The 18,299-nt window shown below is 44.7% G+C and overlaps 2 protein-coding genes across 3 annotated transcripts in view; one reads left to right on the top strand and one right to left on the bottom strand.

Annotated features, from left to right (window-relative positions):
* DOCK11 (dedicator of cytokinesis 11) overlaps positions 1-18,299 on the top strand; it is a 191,681-nt gene that overhangs the window by 7,634 nt on the left and 165,748 nt on the right. The gene's annotated exons all lie outside the window — the stretch shown is intronic.
* Positions 15,171-17,238, bottom strand: LOC309978784 (tropomyosin alpha-3 chain-like). Of its 2 annotated transcripts, XM_082865394.1 has the most exons (2): positions 17,037-17,237; positions 15,171-16,914 (listed from the first exon to the last, which is right to left on the bottom strand). In XM_082865394.1, exons 1-2 carry the CDS (start codon positions 17,114-17,116, stop codon positions 16,434-16,436), a joined length of 561 nt encoding a protein of 186 aa, XP_082721520.1. In that variant the 5' UTR covers positions 17,117-17,237; the 3' UTR covers positions 15,171-16,433. The 2 variants fall into 2 exon arrangements, with proteins under 2 accessions (XP_082721520.1, XP_082721519.1); XM_082865393.1 differs by having other exon boundaries at positions 15,171-17,238.

The following is an 18,299-nucleotide window of genomic DNA, read 5'->3' on the forward strand; positions in this document are numbered from 1 at the left end:
CACATCAACCAACAAAAGTAGACGGGTAGAAGGGAAGCAGGTACCCTTGCTTTTTTATTTCCCCGCTGCAGATCATGCCCCAAAGGGTGAGCCACATACATGGCTGAGCCGAGAATCATACCCTTCTTGGCAGACTAAGCTGGCTGCCCATGAGGTCCTGGGAGCAGCCATTCCCAGGCGGACCGGATCATATCGAAGAGCCCAGTGGATGTGAGCTAGGGCTCTGGGTCTTTGGCAGTTCTTGCCTTCAGACTAGTCAGATGAGTGGGTGGGAAGACTGGTCGTCTAGTGGGGAGGAACACCCCATCCTGTGCCCGGGAGGAGGTCCTCTGGTCTGGGGAACTTACGACAGTCTGTTCAGCGTGGTTTCTCCAAAAGCATGGATAGAGGAGCATTGGGCTCTGTATGGAAGACTAGAACTTGAACGCTCTTTCCTTTCCCTCTCAAAACTTCATTGACATGCCTTTTACTCATTAATCCTTACTTTAAAAAGAATCAAATGACCGTTGACATTCAAGTGCCCTTTTAAAGATGTATTTTGGAAACATGTATTTTAGTGGGAACATTTTAAGCTTACAGGTCTTCTAAGAAATTAATATACTTTTCTGCCCAGCTATCCTGGTTTTGTGGTAGCAGGATGAGTCCAATTAGGAATAGTACGTGCAGGTTTCCAGCGTAGTCAGTACCGTGGAAAATATGCCAACTGTTCCAGGGACATGAGCTTGACCTACTACCTACGCACAGTGTCGCACAATCACGCCAAAATTTGCTATTAATGATTTCCTGCCATTCTTTACCACCTTATTTTTATTGCTCATCGAGTTTATCGTTGACAGGAAGTTGTATTTTGGCCTTTCTCGACAGCTTACGTTGGACTGTATATGTTTCAAGCTGCAGAGAAATGTTTGAAGGTATTTTGATACTTCAGCTCTCCCCTCCCGTTGCTTTCCGTAGTGACTAAAAGATTTGACTGGGTGAGATTTAACTAAGAAGTCAAATGTTCTTCTAAGCCTCTGAGACAGAACATCTTTATTTGAAGTGCTTCAGCAAAGTGTGTCAGGAGGCTGGGGAATGCCTTTGTACGAAATAGTTGATGTATTAGACCTTGTATTTTTATAGCCCCGATCTTATGATGAGTCAAAAATGCTGTTATGCCTCCGACCTCGCATGTTCTTCCAGGTCACTGTGAAACACATCCTGCATTGTCATCACCTGTCTCCCTTCAGTGGGGAAACAGAGGCATGGTTTCAAGTGAGGCAAGGCTGTAGGCCGCCCAGGTTTGCTAAATGACAGAACAGGTAATGAACTCCGGGTGTCTCAATTTCTTTGGCATAATCAGGTAAAGAAGCACTAGCTCCTGGGCCAGATTCCACAATAGAAAGGGTGGAGGAAGCTCTCTTTGTGTGGTTTTGGTGATGATCTCCTCCTGTTGGGAAACAGTGTTTATTTCTGAACAAGCTTAGGTCTCTGTAGTGGGAAAGTAGGAGGTGAGGACAGAAAAAAAAAATGAAGAGGGGTGGGGTTGTTACTGAGAAATGTGGGCAAGATCCGTATAGATTTTTCCTTGCCAAAGTCAGCCTAAGGACTTTGAGAACTGTTTGCAATTGGCCGTCCTTCCTTTCTTTGCTATTTGACTAGCTATATGGGGGAAAAAATTCTCCAGGACACTGGTTCTGCCAAGGTACCTGGGATCATTTTCAGGGAACTGTTTTTATGATTTTTTTTCAAGCAGGTTAGTGCCGTCCAAAAATAACAACATATATATTTCTCTCCATGCCTTTTATATTAGCCGTGTAGCTTTCCCACTTGAGAAACTGCCAACTTTATGTCTTACAGGACCTGTTGTCAATGTTCATGGCGTGAGTGGAACAGTGTGGTTGGCAAAACCAGTTTATTTTCATAGGTTAACAAGTTCCGAAGGCTTCAGCCCATTAGATGGTTTCCTAGAGACCAGGAGGAGGGAATACCACATTCTGAGTTGCCTAACTTACCACCAAGAAAGCACTTAAATCCGGGAGGGCTCTCAATGAACTGTTGGCGAAAATTGAACAAAATGGTTATTTGAAAGCTCATAGGCGCCCGCAGCTCTCCTTCTGGCCAGAAGAGTGTTTAGATCATGCTCTATTGCTTGTGGAGCAAAGAAGGTTCTCCCTGCTAACCTGACCCCAAGGGAGAATCGCTCCTCCCCTGCTAGTGACCTGCGTGACTGCTTACAGAGGAGCTCTGCCTCTGTCTTCGCCTTCCAAACGAAGTGAAACGGGGTCTGGCAGAATTCTCACCGGGAGAGCCGGAGGAGAATTCCATAGGGCTTTGTTGTCGCCTCAGTTCTGCGATGGAGGCCCAGCTCCCTCCCCCTGCTTCCTCTGCGTGGAGTGAACTCGGATGTCCCCTGCCAGCCCGGCACCGCCCCAGGCCCAGAGACTAGTCAGGGCCTAAGCAAGGGGGCATCAGAAGACTCGTATTCAGAGCTGCGGATCTGGGCCTTAAGTCCCCTAGGCTGCTGGTTCTGCCCGGTCTGTAAAATCCATTTCCGGTCACTGGGTTTTATCTTGTTTCTCGTCCCGACCCCCTACCCTATATCTAACCCTCTGCCTTGGTTTGGCGGCCAATGGCGCAGCCCCTCTAGGAGAGTTCTCGTCTTGTTGCCGGTCCTGAGGAGGACTGTTCTACACTCACCATGACTGCACAATAGCTTGAGCTTAGCACGCTGCGTGTCTGCTTAGAGAACTCAGAAAAGGCAGAGTACTTGAGATGAGGAGTCCCAGCAGTGACCCTGCTGAGAGTTGCACTAGATGCATGGCCTGTTAGTTTCCTATGGCCGCTACAACACATTGCCGCAAACTTAGTGTCTCAAAACAATACAGATTTACTAAACTCACAGTTCTGGAGGTTGGACGTCTGAAACGGTTTTAAGTGGGCTAACGCCAAGGTGTCTGTAAGTCCTCACTCCCTCCCAGAAGCTCTAGGGGAGAATCTGTTACCGTGCATTTTACAGCTTCTAGAGGCTGCCTGCATTCCTTGGCTTGTGGCCCCTTCCTCCATCTTCAAGCCAGCAATGTCTGGTCAAGTCTTTCTCACATCGTATCATACTGATACTGCTTATGTCATCACATCTCCTTCTCTGATTCTGACTCTTCTGCCTTCCTTGTTTCCTTCCTCCCTCCCTCACTTAGAAGGACTCTTATGATTGATTACCTTGGTCCCACCAGGATAATTAGTTAGGATAATCTCTCCATCTCAAAATCCTTAACTTGATTACATCTGCAAAATCCCTTTGCTATGTAATATAACGTAGTCACAAATTCCAGGGATTAAGAAGCGGACAGCTTTGGGAAACCATTGCTGGGGGTTGAGGAATGGTGGAATTCTAGGGTCACATGGGTTTCCAGCATGGTTACTGACCTTGTGGTGGAGGAGGAACACGGGGCTGATAGACGGGCAAACTGTGAGCCAGGTGCAAAAGCCTTCGCAGAATAAGAATGAGAAAGCACAAACCCTTTTGAGAATTTTGGCTGAAAGAAAGCAATATAGGTTTGCAGTCTGCAATTTCAGTTTGGATGTTTTCTTAAATTCTTCATGATTAAAAAAATTTTTTCCCACACAAAAGTCCCTCAGTCTGGAGTTCTTGTAAGTGGGCACTGCTTTCAGACTTGAGGTGTTTCAAGATACAAGCTGGCCAGACACTTGGCAGGCACTTAGCCAGTTCAGGCCTATGGAATTTTCCACCCTCAGCTAAAGAGTAAAGAGGTAAGCGGGTGGGTGTGTGTATTGAAAAGAGAAAAGGATGGTTTCACATCAGGGAGGATAACTCTTTGGCTGACAAGCCCCAAGACACCTCTCATGTGTCCTGTGTGAGAGACACTTCACCCATCCTGAAGGTCAGGTTAGACTGGGCATGGCCCTCCTGCATTTTCAAGGTAACTGGCAGACCCTTTCCCAGAAATGGGTTTCTAAAACACATGATTCAAGAAGCAGAGAGAAGGACTGGAAAAGCTCTCTGATTCCTTCAGTCTTCACCATGTTTTCAATTGAGAGAGAAATTGAAACTTCCTGTCTCATTCACCAAGTCCAGCCACTGCCATCTTAGAGACACACACCACAAAAGCTTGCTGGCTGATCACATTTGCACCATCCCTCCTCACGCTGGCCATGACAATATCCATGATAAGCTGATGGCACAGAGCCTACTGCCCTGAAGAAGCACTCTATCATCGATGTGGGTTGCATTTTCTATTTTTACATCACTTCTAATTGGCCATGGCTATATTTCTCCGAGGCCAGGCGTATCTTTTTCCAGACCTTTGGGTAATTGGCTGAAATGTACTGAAAAACATTTTGTAAAAGGTTGGGAAACCCCCAGATTTTGTTTAAAAATCTGTACCGACAAAATATACATTAACCATCTTCACTGTCTCCTGTTCCAGTCTTCCTTTCTTTTCTCCTCAATAGGAAAATAGTTCCAATTCTCCTTATAAGCCAATTCAGTTAAAAAATTCAGATGTTTGCAGTGGAATTATCTTCAAATTTTTTCTAATGTATTTAGATACTACTAATCTCTAGGATGTGAAAAGGTATTAACTGTAATCCTATTTAAATCTTCTTTAGACACTGATGTTCATTTTCTTTATGTTACAGGCTCTTGCCCTTCAACCTGGCTTATTTTGTTATAGTTTATTTCATATTATTTTACTGAGTTACTGCTTTCTGGTTTGAGGTTTTTCCTTTTTCACTGGCCCTCATCTGAACTTCATGGCGTAGGGATAGTAGGCATTGGATCAGTGACCTTCGTGACAGAGTTGATGCCTCAGGACTCTGGAACATCTGGGAGTGTGGTGTGTACCAGAAGAAACTAGAAAGCAAATGTGTTTGAGAGTGAGCTAGGGGAGAGGGGGAGAGAGGGAGAGAGAGAGAGAGAGAGAGAGAGAGAGAGAGAGAGAGAGGGAGAGAGAGATGGGAGGGGAGAGGCATGCTGACCTATGGGAGATAGCAAGCTGTCTTAGCTGAAGGAAAAGAGAAATACGTTCCTTCTGGTCATGCTAAAATCCCAAGGGAAATGCTTTTAGAACTGTTGCTTGAATTGAAGCAGAGAATCTATTTCTACTGATTTTAATACATGGGATCTACTTAGGGCAAGGATGGGGGCGGGGTGGGGGAAGGGAAGACAAGGACTTACTCTGAGGAAACTAAAGGATAAAAATAAGTTAAGTTGGAAGGAAGGGATTTTTTTCCCCCTCATTATAATAGACCAAGAGACCAGAGATGAAAATATTAACAATATTTAATGAGGGGAGCAGTATGGTTTTAGCTTCAGACAGGAAGAAATCCACCCCTGTAGAAATTGTGCCAGGTAAGTGGAACAGTTTTGTGTGGGGTGGTGTACCCTGTCAACTCGCGTAATTCAAGACCCCAAATTAATTAGTTAAGGAATGTGGAGGACACTTCTATGTAGTTCTCCACCGTATGTGTTAGTTGGAACCTAATTCTCCGACTTGGGGGTTTAAGACTTGGGACCACCGGAAACCTGTAGAGGCCAGATTCCTTTTGGGAGTCAAGGGTTGGCTGGCCCTCACTTCCTCCACCTTCCGGTAGAAGAAGGGCAACAGTTCACACCTATTCCAGATCCGTATTTCTCAAGGCAGCAAACCCTGCTAGACAGGAATGGGGGCCGTGGAGGCTGCCCCTCCGAGGCCTTGAGACCTGCTCTGAGCGAGTCGCCCACTGGGGCAGGGTTCCTTTAGCTGACTTCGCGCTCTCCCGACCACATTTCTTTCTTTCTCTTTCCACCTTCCACTGACCCCTGACTGTTCTCCCCTCATTCTGATCTTTCAACTGCTGCCCCCTCTGCACTGTGGCCTTCCAGGAAAAGCGTCTACATATTTGTGCTCTGGAAACTTCCTTCCACGGTGGGCACTCTCTCACTCACCCCTTCTCATCTTTTTCTCACCTCTTCCTTCCCTCTCTCCTCTGTGTTTGGTCATAAAGTGTTCTCTGGGGGACAGGGCCGTCACTGTGTTTATTGTTTTTAACCTTTTCTTTAGACAAGGATGGAAAATTCCAGAGGCCTGAGCTAGTGATGGCTGGGTGCCTTTTCTGGAAATCCAATGGCCTGGATGCTAAGGGAATGTTGTGGAGCTACACATCTGGCAAGGTTGTCCCCTAAAATGTCCTGGCTTTGTATTTAGTTCCAACTAAGAGAAGCGGAGATTCTGTCTGCGGAAGTACGGAATAAGAATGAAGAGTTTAAGAAATGATATAATTACCACTCCAGAGCCCAGTATACATCACTGTGTGTGTGTGTGTGTGTGTGTGTGTGTGTGTGTGTGTGTGTGTGTGTGTGTGTATGTGTGTGTCTTTGCTGGGTTTTATTGGGAAAGAGTGGCCTTTGGCTTGGTAGACCTTTCGAAAGTGAAACCTTCCTCATGAGAGACAAGCAAAGTTCCTGCGGCTCAGTTTAATGGAGGATTTTGCCTTCTTGGGGTGATGAGTTGGCAGAGGCCGTGCACATTTCAGAGCAACCAGGGACATTTCAGAGTGTCTCCTGGGGGGGCACGAGCGTCCTCCCAGTTGCCACCAGGTGGAATGGAATAGGTCTCCCTCACTGTCGCGGTTCTTGCCCCACCCTGGAGAAATCATTTAGGCACAGTCTTGTCCACATGTCCCTAGGGGTATGACATATCAGAGTGGACCATCTTGACAGTAAGCAAAGCAGTTATTGTCTTGAAATAGCTAGGAACTGACCCACCATTCTGCTGCCTCTCAGGAAAGGATGAGGGAAAATCACAAAATCCCCAGACCCATAAAAATACCAATTCTATCTGCACTGGCTCCACATTACTGGAAATGAGCACCCAGATTTCCTAGCAGGCCTTCCTGTTCCTTCCTGTCCACCAGGAAGGCCCATCCCATTTTTGAATTCTCTTCTCCCACCACATTCCTTCCTGTCACCTGTACTCTAGCTGTGCTGGACCATTACTGCTCCCCAAACACACTCTAAACTTTCTCATCTCCGTGCCTTCGCACGTGCTGACTCCTCTTCCTAGAATGCCCTTCCAGCCCCTTCCCTGCTAAAGGGAACCCTATCTGTCCTGCAGGGCTTAGGTCAAATGGCCATCCCTCCCCGCCCCCCACATTTGGAGCAAGTTGCTCCTTCTATAGGCCCATAGCCTCCTGCTACTTGTATTGCTTTCCTGTGACTGTCATAAAAAATGACCACCAACTCGGTGGCTTAAAAGCCATGAATTGATTCTCTTATAGTTCTGGAGGCCGGAAGTCCAAAATCAGTATCAGTGGGCCACATTCCCTCTGGAGAATTTAGGGCAAGTTCCGTTCCTTGCCTCTCTCAGCTCTGGTCGCTGCCAGCATTCCCTGGCTTGTGGCTGCATCACTCTAGTCTCTGCCTCTGTGAGTCGCATGGCCCGCTATTCGGTCGTGTCAAATCTCCCTCTGCCTTTTTCTTATAAGGACATATGTGATGGCGTTTAGGGCCCACCTCGATAATCCAGGATGATCTCTTCATCTTGAGACCCTTATGAACTCGATCCCGTGTTAAAGACCCTTTTGCCATAAGGTATCATTTGCAGGTTCCAGGCATTAGGATGGGGACATATCTTGGCGGGGGGCATTTTTCAGCCTACCATTCCAGTTCTCCAGTTTTACAGAGGATTGATTTCATTCTGCCTCAGAACTATGGTTGACAACTTCTCTCATCCATTAGCATGTAAATGCCTTAAGGAGTGGGCAGGAGAGTAGAAGGAGCTAATGCGTTGGCATCAGAGTGCCAGAAAGGCCCAGTGATTCCACTGACCCTCTCTGTCACCTTGGACAGGCTATTTAACTTTGTGGAACCTCCTTGTGCTCATTTGTAAAATGGAGCTAATATCAACCTCAGTGGGCCTTGCCAAGTGGTTTATAATAGCGAAACAACAACCGCCCCCCTCCCCAAGCTTAAACAACCCGAATGTTCAAAAGTAAGGGATTGGGAAAAATGTACCTCCATACACCAGAAAACCATGCAGTCATTAAAATGACATCTGTATTAATTATTGACATGGGAAAAAGTTTAGGTTATGAAACACCATGCAAAGTATGATCGTGTTTTTGTAAAATAATGCTTATGTGATATATGTGACTTTAGTTACTTAACTACTCTCTGCCTCAGTTTTCCCATCTGTAAAATGGAGATGACGATAGATAGTACCGACTTCACAAGGTTGATGTAAGGACTGAGTAAAGTAATACAGTAATACACTTAGAATAATGCCTGGAACATAGGAAGTGCTGAATAAATGTTAGCTGTTAGTATTATTGTTATATTCAAAGAAAACATTCTCAAAGGGAATGCCTGTGTTTATAATATATGTGAGTATATAGAATATTAACAGTGCGTGTCTCTGGGTGGTGGGATTATGAGTACATTTTATTCTTGCTTTACATTTTCTGTTTTTAAAATGTATTATTTCTGTAATCAGAAAAAGTAGAATTCAGAAAAAGCGCCACACTTACTTTTCAGGCTTGCTATATTTCTCTGATATATATGAATGCATATGTATGTGACATATAGTATCTATACAGTAATTAGCCTGGTGCTGTTATTATTAAAATAATTTCTCCTATAATCCTGCAGCTCCTTGCCCGTTGCTTTGCATGTCTCACATTCTCTGTGTCTTGAATCAATAAAATGAGGATGGCCTAGAAATTAGAGACTTCAATTCCCATTTGCTTTTCATTGCTATCTGCTGAAGTATTCCTCCAATTTTGATCATAATGGGTTCTCTATAAAGTGAAGTTTCAAAGGGTTTATGTATATATATATATATATATATACACTCACACACAGTATATGTATCTGTATGTCCACATCTATGTAATGTTTCATATTATCTTCACAGTTTTTGAGAGGTGGAAATGCCTACCCTGAAGTTTCTGAAATGTAAATTAAAATTGGTCTCATCTTTCTTGCACGTGTCTTAGGTTGTCGATACTGTAGTCATCCTTTGCTGCCATTAATATGATCAATCACAAGAGGGACTTAAATTTCAAGTATAGCTAATTAATAGGTGATATGCATCGATATTGCAAGGATTTCTGGTTGCCATTTTCCTGAGTTCGAAATTGCTTATCTTTGTTCTTTTATTTAAAAATAATCTTAGATTTTTTGTGGATTTAAAACAAATGGATGGGAGAATTATGGATGAATTAGGAATTATGGATGAAATGGAAGGTCTTGCCTCTGACATTTCAGATAATTAGATTATGCTGCAGATCTTGGTAAGCAGGGTCTCTTTTCCCCTCTGTACTGTGTGCCCCTTTTTTTCCCCATCAGCATGTACATCCTTGAGTTCATTTCTTTTTCGTTGCCTTTGTCCTTCTGTCTTGTCTTTTCCCCACCACATTTCTTCCTCCATTTTCTCTCCAGCGCCCACTCTCATCATAATATAAAACTGATATATGAAAATTGATCTGTTGTATTTAAACTGAGGTTTTTTTGGTTTGTTTGTTTGGTTTTTTTTTTGCGGTACGCAGGCCTCTCACTGTTGTGGCTTCTCCCGTTGCGGAGCACAGGCTCCGGACGTGCAGGCTCAGCGACCATGGCTCACGGGCCCAGCCGCTCCGCGGCACGTGGGATCCTCCTGGACCGTGGCACGAACCCGTGTCCCCTGCATCGGCAGGCGGACTCTCAACCACTGCGCCACCAGGGAGGCCCTAAACTGAGTTTTGAATATTTTCTCTTCGTAACTTAAAAAGCAGCAGAGAGGGAGGCATGAATAGGGCGAACACAGAGGAATTTTAAAGCAGTGAAACTACTCTGTATGATACTCTGATGGGAGATACGTGTTATTATATATTTGTCAAAATCCATAGAAGGTACAACACCAAGAGTGAACCCTAGTGTAAGCTCTGGACTTCGGGTGATTAAGAGGGTCAGCGATGGTTCATCGCTTGTAACAAATGTATCTCTGTGATGGGGGATGTTGATATGGGGGAGGCTGTGCTGTGCACGTGGGCGGGGGTACATGGGAACTGAACTCTCTGTACTTTCTTTTTTATTTTTTAAAATTAATTAATTTTTGGCTGTATTGGGTCTTCGTTGCTACAGGCGGGCTTTCTCTAGTTGCGGTGAGCGGGGGCTACTCTTCGTTGCGGTGCGAGGACTTCTCATTGCGGTGGCTTCTCTTGTTGGAGAGCACGGGCTTCAGTAGTTGTAGCTGATGGGCTCTAGAGTGCAGCCTCAGTAGTTGTGGTGCACAGGCTTAGTTGCTCTGCAGCATGTGGGATCTGCCCGGACCAGGGCTTGAACCCATGTCCCCTGCATTGGCAGGTGGGTTCTTAACCACTGCGCCACCAGGGAAGCCCTCTCTGTACTTTCAATTTGGCTGTGAACCTAAAACTGATTGAAAAATTACAGTCTATTTTAAAAAAATACTATGCATGAAATATTTCATGTTTGGAAAAAAATAAACTTAAACGTAGTTCTTTTGTGCTTATGTGGACCTTTACTCGTTTTGCCTGTTAATGGTGCTATTTTTTTTTTCCCATCCCTGGTAGTTTGGAAGGTGGCATTCCCAGCTTTCTTGCCAACTTGTTTGGCATAATTATGAGGACTAACAAATGTGGATTGAAGACTTTGGGTCAAGAGTACTAGGTAAAAAGCAAAGCGATTTTATTGTTAGAGTGGGGGAATTGTGAGTCAGAAATTGTAAGGTCAACTCCTCACTGTACGACGTTGGAGGCAATGAAATGGGTATAAGAACCACTGAAGTCATGGTGAAGAGGTACCTGTAATTAAATTCAGCCTTTGGTACAGCTGTGTTCGCTCAATGAAGCCCATGTGCAAATCCAATCATTCAGCATACATTAGGGGAATCTGATTTTTGAATAAATTTGATTGGAACCCTTTGGCAAAGCAAAGAATCCTTTTGTAATGCAAGTGGACACCCGCTAATTTATGTCTTTTGTAAGGTAGGATTTAATGCTTTAAGCTTATACAATTCCTGTGCCATTTAAAATCAGATTGTTTTGGTGCCCCCGAGAGAAGAATTGCTCTGGGAACTTGCATTAACTCCTTCAGCCCTGAGGAAACCATTTAGTAAATTATTGTTTCTGGGAACTAAATAATACCCGTGTCACCTGAAAGATTTAAAATAGCCTTTGTAAGTGGCTCCTTAGTCTCTGAAAGAACATGACTCATTCCTTCATTGTAACCTGAAAGAAATCCAAGTGTCAGAAGACACTGGGAAATGGACTTAAGTTATACTTCTAAACATCGATACTAGAGGTTTTAAATGTTAGGAAACCAATATGATATGGGTTAAAAGTTGATGGCTGGAGCCACTATATTAGGATGTGGCTGAAAGGGCAAGGGGTGGATTGAGAGTCCTTTCTAGAATATTCCTTGGGAAATTCTTGCTGGCGGCATTAAGAGTCTTGCACGCTAGCTGAATTCGATATACCATGGGTTGTCTTATTCTTTTGCCCAGGGAGCCCACCTTGACCCCCTGCGTTTCTGACTGCCCCATGTTTATACATGGCTCCGTAACGTTCCTTCTGCCAGCTTTACTTAGGGTTACTTCCCCCTCAAGCAGCCTTTTCTGCATCCTTCTTCTGCACATGACCAGTGAAAGGAAACTAAGTGTATTAGAACAAGTCTTGTGTTAGTGCTGGGAGATAGATTGCATTCCCGTACCTCTTAAAACCCATGTTCTTGACAATGTAAATTGGGGCTGTGGAGGGTGAGGTTGTCCAAGTCTGGGTCAGCCATTGCCTTTCACTGACCTCAGTGGATGCTGCTTAATGGAAAGATATGATCAGGGTTCACCCTATGGAATCATTGCTTAATATTGTAGATGACTCATTGGAACTAGTGTGTTAGAAAATCACTTCCAGATGTGTCACAGAAACTTTTCCAAAAGGGAGAACTAAACTCTGGAAAACTGCGTTGGTTTTCTTTTTTCTTTTTCTGCTCTTAGCGCCAGAATCAAATCTTCCTGTAGAGGGTGAGTCAACATATATTTGGAGCTCTAAGTAGTATGATCCTGTTCACTTACTGTGAGACTGGCACCCATCTTCTCTCAGTGATGAATGGTCTGGAAGCCTTACCTAGTCCCTCCGGCGCTGGCCTCATTCTTTATCGTTATCAGCAGACATCTATGGAGCATTCCTCTGTGAAGGCTCGTTGCTAGGTCCTGTGAAGGGTGGAAGAAATAACTAGTTGAGGAGCAGTAGAAGTACGGGTGATACAGCAGTCTGACTGAGAATGTGAGCTCTGGTGTCAGCGTCTGAGTTGAAACGCGACTCTGGTTGGAGAGTGTTGAGAAAGTTACTTAACTTTCTAAATAAGTCTCAGTTTCTTGGTCTATAAAATGGGAGTGACAGTGATAATAATACCTACTTCATGAGGTGAGCCGGAGGCCTAAATGACACAATTCATGGTAAACGCTTGGCATCGGCTACATAAGTGTTAGCTATTATTATTCATCTGCTTTGTCCCCATGTGTAGTTTGGGTGTGTTCGTGTGTGAAAGAACATGAAACATGTGTTGTTGACTGATGCCCTCCAAGAAGCAACTCCAGTGTATGCTTCTGTGAGTTTCTCTTTAACTTGATCTCACTCCAGCAGAGAATTCGCCGGCCTCTCCTAGTCAGTGAATTTGGAGTTGGGCTGTCTGAAAAGAGATAATGGGTTGTCATCTCTTCAGAGGCACAGGATGACAGATCTTGCAGATTACGCAACGATCAGAAGGAAAGTATTCACAAGTAGCACCGCCTGGAGCCCTTGTAAAAAGCCCAGCCTGCTTCGACAAGGCGCCGTTGGTAAATAAAATCTTATGATTTCCGGTCTACTTATTTTTTCACAGCTTACCTGTTATCATGTTGCATTCGAGCAGTTTTCTATTGAATGTGTATTCTTCTCCCAGATCTCAAATCAATATGTGTGTTTCTATACTAGAATGTGGTCAAAACATTTTTAAAACTTGCAAACTGCATCAGAAGAGGAAAAGGTCATACCCATAACTGTTAAGTAGAAATTGGTGTCTCTACTCATTTTGAAGAATTAAACATGGTTAGGAATTTGTGAAACTGCTACTGAAACTACTGTAGTGGTTAAGAGCATTCATGCCGGAGTTAAACAGCCCTGGCTTTGAATCCTGAATGAATGAGTTTTCTATTGCTGCATAGCAAATGACCACAAACTCGGCCGCTTAAAATAACACACACTTCTTATTTCAGTTTCTCTGGGTCAGAAGTATGGGCAGGGCGCAGCTGGAGTCTCTACTCAGGGTTTCACAGGTGTTGGCAGGACTGTGATCTCATCTGGAAGCCCAGGGGCCTATTCCAAGCTCCTTCAGGTTGGCACAGTTCAGTTCCTTGTGGTTGTAGGACTGATTGGACCCGTTTTCTTGCTGGCTGGCAGCTGGGGGTGGCTGTCAGTTCCTAGAGGACAGCCTCAGGTCTAGCCCCGTGGACCTCTCATAACACTTCTGTCTCCTTTAAGACCGGTGGGTGAATCTCCCTCTCCAGGAGGGGCCCAGTTCCTCTCCCAGGGTTCACCCGATTAGGCCAGGCCCACCCAGGATAATCTCCCCTTTGATGACCTTGGAGTCAATTTATTACTAACCTGATCAGGGGAGTGATCTCTCATAATATTCACAGGTCTGGCTTACAATCAAGGGGATGGAATTATACAGGGTGAGTAGACCGGGGGCAGACCTCTTAGGGGGCATCATAGAATTCTGCCTACCATCCCTGCCCAACCTCCCTTAGTCTCAGTTTTCCCATTGATAAAGTGTGAGCAATGATAGTATTTTCTACCTCACAGGATAATTGCGCGAATGAAATAACACGTGTAATGCATTTAGCACAGCACCTGCTGCTTAGCAAGCTTTCAATAAATGGTAGAATGGTAGAGAAGAGCTACTTCTCTTCCTCCCCTCGTACCTCTTCTCTCACCCCAGCCATCCCATAATGTGATGGCTTTGAAGGTAGAGCATGTGAGCATAGGCTAAAGGAGTTGAGGGTTTGTTTTTTTTTCCTAACGATTTAAGTGCAAAAAAGGATTTCCTAAGAGTAAAGATGAAATTTCTAAGACAGTTGTTTTGGAATGTCTAGGTGGAGGCCTTCCTACAGATATCCTTCTAATTTGATTCTTTGCTAAAAGAATGCATGTACAGTACTCAATTCACACCCTGGGGTATGAGATATCTAGTTAAGGGAGAAGTTTCAGATAGTCTCCTTATGAAACAATGGTTTGGTGGATCAGTGATCTATAATTGAGAATACCTTTGATAACAAATGCTTACTTCGTAGAGCAGGAAATATTAATTTACAGGACCTGCAGTGGGTTTCTAACCTTTAGTCTTAGAGATATTCAACAGTTTAGCCTCACAATGGTCCTGAAATTTAGACTTACTTTATTCACATTCCAGGGGATTTGAGTGTGGTTCCACAGTCATCCCTAGAAGAAAATGCGTACGTGGTGCTTCTTCTGATTGCCTGTAGAAACCGATTAGACTTCAAAAATACTTGGAAAATAAATTCCGACGTGACAAAGTTGTTTAGAAAGCCCCATTTTGCCGATAGGAGTAGGGAGGCAGAGAGGGAGGAGGGAGGAGAAAAGAAATGAAGGGCAGAGGCATACAAAAGGCAATGTCTGAAGTTTACAAACAGAGGGAGTCACTTCCTGGGAGTTTGAGTCTTCAAGAGGGAACTGAACTTGGGTGTCACTTTTCAAAGTAACGACTTAAACAGTCCATTCCATTCAGCACTAACACATCTGCATGTTGATCTTGCATGTGAGAAGTTTGGAAGTTTGAGTGTGTATAGTCAAGAACCAGCCAGAGAACGGGTTAGGGTGAAACGTCTGCCTGGTGGAACTGGGGAACCTTAAAAGTCTTACAGGATCCGATGTCCCCACCATCCTGACCATCCCCATTGGGCTCACCTACCACACCCAGCTTGAGTTCCCTTTCTGGGACTCTCGCTAGCCTACAAGTGTCCTACAGCACTAGTTGCCTAGGAAGGAGCCAAGTTGGGGGGAGGAGTTATGAGTTGTTACCTCATAGAGACCTCAATTCTTGTTCCTTTTCCCTTGAAAAGGAAGTCTACAGAGAGGTATGAGGATTCCCGTCCCTGTCTATACTTTATTTTTTATTTTTATTTTTTTTTATTTTTTGGAGGGACTGGTTCTTTATTTCAAAAAGACATTTATCAATGTTCAGTATCAAAACAGTTACACTATTGTTTTTTCTTTCTCCCAATCGGCCCCCAAAGAGACCACACCAAAGGGGAGTACATTTTAAGCCAATTAAGCTGTAGGATGCACACCTAACTGACCTCACTGAAACCTCACCAAAAAGGGGGGACTGGGTAGGGAAAGAAACGTTAAAAGATCAGCACACTGCCAGAGGGCTGTCACAGCCAGATGGGGTGACCAGTGTGCCCCAACCCCAAAGAAGCAAAGTTTCAAAATAATATAAAATTTAAAAACAATTTTGTACATAAGCTATTCAAGATTTCTCCAGCACTAACTGATACAATGCACAATGAGATGGCACTTTTATTAGAGACAGCAGCTTCAGACCCAGAAAAGGGTGATGAGATGAGTTTCATATGGCTAAATCAGTGGTAAAACATAATTTTCTTTCCTTTCTTTCAAGGAGGCGGGAGAGCAAATAAGTGGTCGCCTCAAAATAAGGGGCACATGATCCATTCTGTGAGCGGCTGGGAACAGGGGAGAGCTGGGACAAGGATTTGGTCTCAGAGGTCTCACCATCTTGATTTCATCTGGTCACTTCTGGTGGAAAAGTTGCCCAAAGATACCGTAAAGCTGAAAACCTGAACAGCGCTTTTTTTTTTTTTTTTTTTTTTTTTTTTTTGGCTAACTCCTTCTGGAATCACCTTTCTGGTTTGGCGGGTACTTTTTACAGAGCAATAAGGTTTCCCAAAACGGAGTCCTCTGGGCTGTTTGGCTCTCTGTAAGGCAGGCCCATACCTTTTCCCCTCCTCTACGGAGAGGGCAATATGCATTAAGCTGAAAAGTTACCTTCCAAAAGTGAGAAAGGGATTAGACTGCTGCTTCAGAACTATGGAATTATCTGGAATGTTTTACAAATGGCTGCTACATCAACAACAACAGAAAAGGTAATTACAAAATGTGTACATCACAGCATGCTTTTAAAGACACTTAGCATTGTGCTCACATTCCCTTAAACGTTGTTCCCAAAGGTGCTCAGCCTCTAGCCCAAATGGAATCTCTGGGGAGAGGCAGAGACAGTTTGGCGAAAAGGACACAGGGGTGGGGGTGGGAGAGGTGGCGAAAGGAGAAAGCAGCCTTCCAGTTAAAGGTCAGCCCTCAGTTTAAAGGTCAGCTTCGGGCAGGCTGGCCTCAGCGGAGTCGGGTCAGAGGGAGGAGCAGCGGCAGGATGGGACTGGGGTGCTCTACATCTCATTCAGGTCAAGCAGAGTCTGGTCCAGCATCCTTTGTGTACAGAGGTGCTCCTCTTTGGTGCATTTCAGCTTATCTTCCAAATCATCAATTGTCTTTTCCAGCTTGGCTACCGATCTCTCAGCAAACTCAGCACGGGTCTCTGCCTCCTTGAGTTTATCAGTAAGAATCTTTATCTCTTCCTCATATTTGTCTTCTTTTAGAGAGTACTTTTCTTCAGCAGCACTCAGACACTTCAGGTTCTGGTCCATCAGTCTGATCTGCTCATCCATCTCTCGGCAACGGGACTCTGCCAGCTCAGCTCGCTCCTCTGTGCGTTCCAAGTCTCCCTCAATAATCACCAACTTACGAGCCACCTCTTCATACTTCCTATCTGCCTCTTCTGCAATGTGTTTAGCTTCTTTGAGTTGGATTTCCTGGAGTTCCATTTTTTCTTCATCTTTTAAGGCTCGGTTTTCAATAACCTTCATACCTCTCTCACTCTCATCAGCAGCTTTCTCAGCTTCCTCCAGCTTTTGCAGGGCAGTGGCCAGGCGCTCTTGAGCGCGGTCCAGCTCCTCTTCAACCAGCTGGATCCTACGGTTCAAGGAGGCCACCTCAGCCTCAGCCTGTTCCCGGGCCCGCCTTTCTCCCTCCACTTCCCGCTGGAGGTGCTCGGCCCTCTCCTCTGCATCATCGGCCTGCTGCTGCAGAACCTGGATCTTGCGCTTCACCGCCTCGATGGTGGTGATCCCGGCCATGGTCCCCACCCAGCCCCTGCTTGCCTTCGGGTTCCTGCCTCCTCCGCTCGGCGTTGCAGCCACTTCTCTATACTTTATTTTTAATTTTTGGCTGCGTTGGGTCTTCGTTGCTGCGCGCGGGCTTTCTCTAGTTGTGTCGACCGGCTTATCATTGTGGTGGCTTCTCTTGTTGTGGAGCACGGGCTCTAGGCACGCAGGCTTCAGTAGTTGTGGCACCCGGGCTTAGTTGCTCTGCGGCATGTGGGATCTTCCCGGACCACGGCTCGAACCCATGTCCCCTGCATTGGCAGGCGGATTCTTAACCACGGACCCACCAGGGAAGCCCCCCATCTATACTTTAGGCTGTCTGCCTATGCCCTAAAAAATTTACCTGTACTTTCTTTAAAAAATAAAGTTGATTAAGAACTTTTGTGCATCAGAGGGCACTATCAAGAGAATGAAAAGGCAACCCACAGAATGGGAGAAGATATTTGCATAGCGTATACCTGATAAAGGATTAATATCCAGAATATATGGAGAACTCCTATGACTCAACAACGAAAAAACAAACAACTCGATTTAAAAATGGGCCAAGGACTTGAGTAGACATTTCTCCAAAGGAGATAAACAAATGGCCAATAAGCACATGAAGAGATGCTCAACATCACTAATCTTTAGGGAAATGCAAATCAAAACCACAATGAGATACCTCTTCACACCTGTCAGGATGGCTGTTATCAAAAAAGTGGAAAATAACAAATGTTGCAGAAGATGAGGAGAAATTGGAACCCTTGTGCATTACTGGTGGGAATGCAAAATGGTGCAGCCTCTGTGGAAAACCGCTTGGCAGTTCCTCAGAAAGCTAAATACAGAATCACCATACGATCCAGCAATCCCACTTCTAGGTTATAAACCCAAAAGAACTGAAAGCAGGGGCTCATACAAATACTTGTACACAGTGTTCCTATCAACACATCCTATCAGTGTTTGTATCATATTATTCACAATAGTCAGAAGGTGGAAACAACCCAAATGTCCATCAACAGATAAACAAAACATAGGACATATGTACAGTGGAATCATATTCAGCCTTTGAAAGGAATGAAATTCTGACATGAGCTGCCACATGGATGAACCTTG

This window comes from Leucopleurus acutus, assembly GCF_964270905.1.
Source record: "Leucopleurus acutus genome assembly, chromosome: X".
Classification (NCBI taxonomy): domain Eukaryota; kingdom Metazoa; phylum Chordata; class Mammalia; order Artiodactyla; family Delphinidae; genus Leucopleurus; species Leucopleurus acutus.